At 29.1% G+C, this 7,384-nt stretch overlaps 1 protein-coding gene across 3 annotated transcripts in view; it reads right to left on the bottom strand.

The window, feature by feature from the left end:
* Window positions 1-7,384, bottom strand: part of LOC106459370 — a 94,908-nt gene that overhangs the window by 19,744 nt on the left and 67,780 nt on the right. For all 3 annotated transcript variants that reach the window (XM_022385841.1, XM_022385843.1, XM_022385842.1), the window contains exons 11-13: window positions 5,519-5,672; window positions 4,697-4,930; window positions 1,051-1,200 (exon numbers count right to left, since the gene is read on the bottom strand). In XM_022385841.1, the coding sequence (XP_022241549.1) occupies window positions 1,051-1,200; window positions 4,697-4,930; window positions 5,519-5,672 (538 nt within the window). The remainder of the gene's footprint in view (window positions 1-1,050; window positions 1,201-4,696; window positions 4,931-5,518; window positions 5,673-7,384) is intronic.

Raw genomic sequence — 7,384 nt, forward strand, 5'->3', positions numbered from 1 at the left:
ACTAGTAAAAAAAATACTCGATATATTCACGGACAAATGTTTTTTTAATTTACTAAAAATACTTCATTAAAAATGTGTTTTTTGTATGTGACAGATTATAATGTTTACTGAAAGTCTGCCAAATATTAAATGTTTGTAGTATCAAAACTATAAAACTTTATATGACTTCAAAGATGACACGTGATCGGTCAAATTGAATGAGCCTGTGTTGAGAAAGTTAATGTTCTAACAGTGTTCGAACCTCCAAGACATACAAGGTTAACAACGATCTAAAGTTTTAGATGATAAAGATCATTATTTCACTAATTCCCCACTTCTTTTTACAAATATGGTATGACATTTCTCTATTTAGTTTTAAAAAAAATCACTCATCAATATTAGGTAGAATATTTCTGACTTCAAAGTAAACATCTGATAATATTTTGTAAATTTAGGCTTATATTATACTTTAATCTTGACCTATCAGTATGTTCATAACATTAGGCTTAAATTCTATAATCCAACAATAAAACTAATGCATAAATGTCTCATCCTATTTTGTACATTCTCACTCTATGTTATTTATAGTTGAACTTCCCCTGATCCGAAATGCCTACTTAGATATCCATCTTTATGAGTTAACTTGGGAATCACATCTTTATGAGTTAACTTGGGAATCACACCTTTACGAGTTAACTTGGGAATCACATCTTTATGAGTTAACTTGGGAATCACACCTTTATGAGTTAACTTGGGAATCACACCTTTATGAGTTAACTTGGGAATCACACCTTTATGAAATAACTTGGGAATCACATCTTTATCAATTAACTAAATAAAACTGTATTCCCTTCATTACAAATATATCAAAAATCTTTTGGTTATCTATCTAAGAGAAAAAACATGGTCTGTATCATTTTTGAGGAACAGCAATAACTCCATAAATATGACATTTTTATTGAGCAATAGTAGAGCAGATAACATAAAGGTTGTACAGCAAGAAAAAAAACCTTTTTAAACTCATGTTGATGTAAATTTCTTCCATACTGAAATATGAATAACACAACTTACCTGTGAACTCCCTTGGCTCTGAGTGTCAGACTGAGTTGGAGGTCTTACAAGGGTTCGACTTCGTTTTCTAACCGTTGTCTTCCTCAGAAGCTGCTTGTAATTTTCACTCTTCTTGGTTAGATAATAATACTGAACACAGTCAGCTACACTCTGAAATTGATCAAAAAAAATTAGATCCTATGAGATGTTAGAAATAATATGCTAGATGCAACTAATTAAAACAAATTATGTTCCCTAGGTATAATAAATTGATTACATTTTTTATTCCGTGCTTATCAAGTAACAATTCTAATATTAATTATAACACTGCATATTAGATAACATTAGATATTAAATAGTTCTAACAAACAAATATGGTTGCTTTGATTAAAAAAAAACACTAAGTGGTAAAGTACTCAAACAATGATACTCTCTGAAAAATCTAAGTTACTGTGAATAATTATTATTTTTATTTACATAACAGTTTAATATAAAGAATGTTATATTAAATATGTGACTCCAAAGTCAAGTGCATTTCTTGATCCCCTGATTTCAAAGCCTCTATCCAGGGATTTACATTTTGAAATTCACCACAACACAACATAATCCAGAGTTAAAAAACCTGTATTTATTTAAAAAACCAAAATATTTTTTATGTGGGTTAAATGCTCAAAAATAAAAAAATCCAAATTCTGATTTGCTACTTCAACTATATTTAGTTTTTCAATTATATCTGTATAATATGCTTGTTTGTTCACACATGCATATTTAGATAGTAAGGTGAGCGTGCACATTATCATGACAGATAAAAACTGAGTATTATTATAATAGACTAGCAGAGACCCACAAGACATTTGCACTCCGATTAGTGTTTTTATTGCAACAGTACTTCCTTAGATACAAGATTTCTAGAATAATAAAAAGGAAGTCTAATCGCAGGCACCAAAATCTTGTCGTACTATAATTCTGCTGTCAATACGTCTTATAAACATGCACAGTAAGAATTTTACTCAGGAAAACAGTTCAAACACCTGTCTTTGCCAGAGAGCTGGAAAGCTCAACGAACAAGTCACTGTCACTGTTCTACGAATGAAGGAATAACAAAAAAGGTGGATGTAAATATTCTTTATTAACCATTTAGTACACTAACATTAAAAGCTTGAAGTTTTCAAAAAGGTCTGATATTAGGTCCTAGAATAACATTATAAGTTTATTTATAGACAGTATTAAGTACAGTATAGTTTACTCATAATTAAACTAATGTAAAACATGTACACAGTATAGTGTTATCTTTTTATCATACTTAGGCCTACCTTTAGTTAAGGTTTTATAGAGTACAAACAAAATACCAGTGGAGTTACACATTTTGGTGTCTACAAATATTTCCAATTAAAGAAATACTGTTGCAATAAAGATACTAATTTGACAACAAACACCGGTCTCTGCTAGTTTAATAATAATGGTTTTCCAAATACAAGACAACTCATTACAATTGATGAATTTTTTTTTTAAACATAGTTGTTTAATCATGCGTAGAAGTATGCATACTTTTTAAGTCTTCTTTACCATCTTTTTTAACCCTATCACTAAAAGTCATGGGTTAAAGGCCATATCATCGTATTTGACGACTTGCATTCAAAATTTTATTGAACTATTTTATGACATTATGTCAATAAGCTTGGTATCAAAATGTAGATTATCATTTATATTTTAGTATTATACATTATTCAACATCTTAATTTAAAAGTAAATATTAAAAAAAAATCGATTTTTGTGTGTCATATGGTATGGTGAATGCAGCACTGGTTCAGATTAGATGTTTGTGATGTCAAAATACAAAGTCTTTAGTTTCGTACAAATTAGGAATTCAAGTTACTGATATTAATAAGATGGAATATAATAAAAGAACCTCCTATCTTTTCTATCTGCTGAAATATCACTCATGTACTGAATCAAACACAGTAGCCCTGCCCACCTTATATATACACTTAGTTGTGTGTATATGTGAATAACCAGTTGAAAGCTCAGAATGTCCCCTAGTAGCTTTCTCAGCCATTTTCATTTGTTAAGATGCCATCTCGTTCTTTTGAAACAAGATTTCAAGGAGGTAGGTTGTGTCATGTTTTTTTAGACTGAAATACAACTTAGTTACTACACTTGATAAATTATAGTGTAATTATATGGTATCGATATAATAATCTATGATTTTTTGGTTATTCAAATGTCTATATAAAACCTAAAAAAAATTTATTTCCTTTCACATCTTCCACATGCAAAATTTCTTAAGGCTTAGCAAGCTATGAGAAGCAGCAACAGAGTACAAAGATCATAAAAAGAAGAGAACTGTTTGTTTTATTTCTTCATTTACTATGTAATATGTCTTATGAAAAATAAGTTAGAACTTGTTTTTAAATAGTAATAATAAATGTATAATTGAAATGTGACTATTTTACAAAATACTAGTACACTAAAACACAGCCAAGAGAGGTCACTTTGCAAAGACTAAAGATCAGTTTTATATTATCGGATATGGTAACATGAGTGCACATGCACCGCATCATTGTAACTTCCGTATTGTTAGTGAGGTATAGCTGAAAGGTCAACATAATAAAAATAATAAATGTATAGTATTATGAGATTTAAGCTATTCATACAAAACATTTGTGTTTTTGTGTTATAATCTTTAGTCATTGTATAATTTATAAAGCATAATTTATATTTATTTCCTAATTTTTTATGGTGGTTACGAAGTTGGTCAAATTGACAGACCCTGTACAGTTAGGGTAGAGAAAATAACAGACTAAATATAAAGTTTCACTAGAAAAAAAAAAACCGTTTGAAATGTATTTAGGAGGTTTTAGAGAGTACACAAATAATATTTGAGATTTTTGAGAAGAAAAAGCTTTTTTAATCTTGACATGAAAATCACTTTGCACTCTGACTAGTAACAAAACAGACTATACTTTCACAAACAAATCTTTAGTAAAAATATTTCATTAAAAAATCTGATTTTTTATGTACAAAAGACTCGGAATCATTACTAAATGTCTACCAGATTTTGTGAAGATACATATACAGCATTAAAACTTTTAGTATAAATACTTAACGTGTGCAAATATGTATACAAAGTTGTGTATTTTATACCGAGCCCGTCGTGAAAGGGTTAAGGCTCTCTCTCTCTTTTTTATTTTCCTCTCTCTGTATGGATGTAGACCTACTTTTTTTTAAGGCTTCCCTTTTTTAAATCATGTATGAAAGCATCCCTAATGTTTACAATTCCTTTTTATAACATATGAAGTACATTTACTTTTTAAGGCTCCTTCCTTCTTTATCACTTCCTTCTTGAGGCATTTCTTCATCATGTACGAAGGTACATGTACTTTTTAAGGTTCTTTTTTTTTATATAATATACACAATCATACCAACTTCTTAACACATCCAACTAAACAACTTAAAATCATTAGGATAAAAAAAAGTATCCATTTCTTAAAGATCTGAACTCATGTTGTTCTTTAATAACTAGTATCAATTATTGGAATGTTTCGCTAACAATAAAAACCATTAAGTCAAAATTTACAGAAATATGAAAAATATTCTGAACAATCCTATTAAAGTTATTATGATATGTTATATGTTGGTAATTTGCTAAGAATTATGGAAAAACAACCTTTCTCTCCAAATGTGATGCAATTATAATAAAATTCTTTGGATGCTGAAGGAACTTTTCTCTAAAAACTTCTTTTTCTTGATCTGTCCAAATATTTAGCATTTGCCTTTCTTTGTATTCTGCCATAGGGTCTTCAACAAGTCCATTTTTATTAATATATTGAATATTTTTTTGTCGATGGTCAAACAAGATGGGTGGAATAACAGCATAACTCCTCATCTTTTTGTCTTCCAACTACAAGAAACATGAAAGCAATCAAATATACAGAAAAAAGGCACATGTAAAAGTCTTAATGTCACCTTCCATACAAACTTAGTAAATCACAACATTAAAATGTTTCCTTTATTTATTATCTCAAACTTTCTATCTTACAGTTGAGAAGTTATAATGTTTTTTTTTATTATAAGAAAAATTATTTTCAACATCCCACTGTTCAAATTTTCAGTAAAATACTCAGAGTAAAACACTAATTTGTTGAGCAAAACTAGATTAAAATGACTTGTTAGTTTCCAAACCGATATAATGTTTATCAAAATCATAATAAAAGGTCCATAACCTTGAAGAAAACTAATGTGATATTTATTAAAATAATAAAGAGATTCATAACTTTAAAACTGATATGACAATTATGAATATAATAATAAAGAGGTTCATAACTTTAAAAATAAACAGACGTACAAGACTTGGAACATTTCAAGAATAACATGTTTAAAAAAGTAGTTCACCATATTTTATACCTCTTTTTTTTATGACTTGATTAATACAGGAATTTCATTGATTTTTTAAAAATTGTTTTAGAACAATAGAAAAAAAATTTAATACCTCTTGTTCTTGTAATCCATCCATGATTTCTTCCATTTCTGCATCACTCCGAACTCTCTGTCCCACTCTTGACAATCGTTCTCTTTCTTCTCGTTGCTTTCTAAGCTCTGGATATTGTTTTTCAAAATATTCCCGTACCTTGATATCTTTCAGCCTGTAAGAAATATTTTTGTATTTGTAGTTAATGCAAAACTAATATATGTAATGGTGAATAACTCATCAAAGATTGAAAAATTTTTTTTAAATAATATCTTCTTTTTTTTACCAGTATCTAAGGTAATTAAAAACAACTAAATTTTTAGAAGGAAGTTTAATTATATTTCCTATGAGTCAACTACATCAGATTGCAACATATATATATCATTAATTTTAATATTTTATTCAGTTTCTCATGGAAGATAGCATGCATCAATATTATCACATCACAGAAAATATGTTTTTAGCAGGAAGGGACTTTTTTGTTTGTTACTATATGCTATCATGCAAGGGTGTAGATTTGGTGTACCTGGATTTTCAGAAAGCATTTGACAAGGAGCCAAATAAAAGGCTTGTAAAAAAAATTATCTCTATAGGTGTGGGGGATAAGTTATCAAATTGGATAGAAGAGTGGCTGGATGGAAGAAAGCAGAGGTTTGTTACAAATGGAGTAAAACTGGATTAATGTCACAAGTGTGGTACCTTAGGGCTCAGTCTTAAGACCCTTGCTCATTTTGATTTGAATCAATGACATAGATGAAGTAATGGTCAATAAATTACTTAAATTTGCAAATGATATTAAGGTCTTGGGGGTTGCTAGCTGTGAAGAGGATGCTGGTGCTTTACAAAAGGATTTAGATCATTTAGTGAGTTGGGCAAATAAATGGAAGATGGTTTTAATTTTAATAAATGCAAGATAATGCATGTGAGTTATCATAATTTGAATTATAAGTATAATTTAGATGGGAATAACCTTAACGGTTAACTCACCACAAAAAGCACAGGAAACTAAGACCTTAGTTCCATCATAAACAATACAGATGAAGAAAAAAAAGAAATAAAAAAGTTGAGCACTGGTAAGTCAGTTGCTTTGAGCATTAGGAGTTTATTTGATAAGAGTTTTGAGAAAGTCTATCTTGAACATTTATGTAGAGTATTGAATACAATAAATGTTAAAAGAAACAGATGGGACTGAATTTCAACTTTGACATCAACCATTCATTCAAGAAACAAGATTGAAGGCTATAAAAATTATGCGACACACGCAACACATTTTCTCTAAATATCTTCTCTGTTTTATCCACCACCCCTCCAGTAACTACAAAATTAAATGTAAATTACTCACTATAAAATCGTCATTGCTCAGACCATAATTCTTATAGCCTTCAATTTTGTTTGGTTACAGAGCTATCAAATAGAAAATCAGACCCCCTCCTGTCACATCCTCTCTTACAGAATTTGTTAATAGTTCTCTCTTATGTTTAATTATATATTACCCATAAACATTAGAAAGCCAAGGTTTTCATCCATCAAATGGCATATTATATTTGTTGTGTTCTGAACAGATAATTGTTAATTTCACTTGTAATACAACTTCGGTTCCCACAGGAATCACAACAGCTAGTTTTATTGAATTTGTAACAGCTCTTGTCACATAGTTAGAAAACCAGAAAAATTGTGATTGTTAAAGAAAATTTTCTGCTTTTTGAATGTTATCATGTGTTCTTTGGTGCATTATATAATGCACTACTACCATTAGTATAAAAAGTAGGGTTAAGTGTCATCAATAGTCAACAGACAAAAAAAAAAAAAAAAGAATACTCGGATAAGTAACTATACTTCTTTGTTTTTCGTTTTTATTTCTTTTATTTATTTAATTATAAGTAGTAA

Source organism: Limulus polyphemus, unplaced genomic scaffold (assembly GCF_000517525.1).
Source record: "Limulus polyphemus unplaced genomic scaffold, Limulus_polyphemus-2.1.2 Scaffold598, whole genome shotgun sequence".
Lineage (NCBI taxonomy): Eukaryota > Metazoa > Arthropoda > Merostomata > Xiphosura > Limulidae > Limulus > Limulus polyphemus.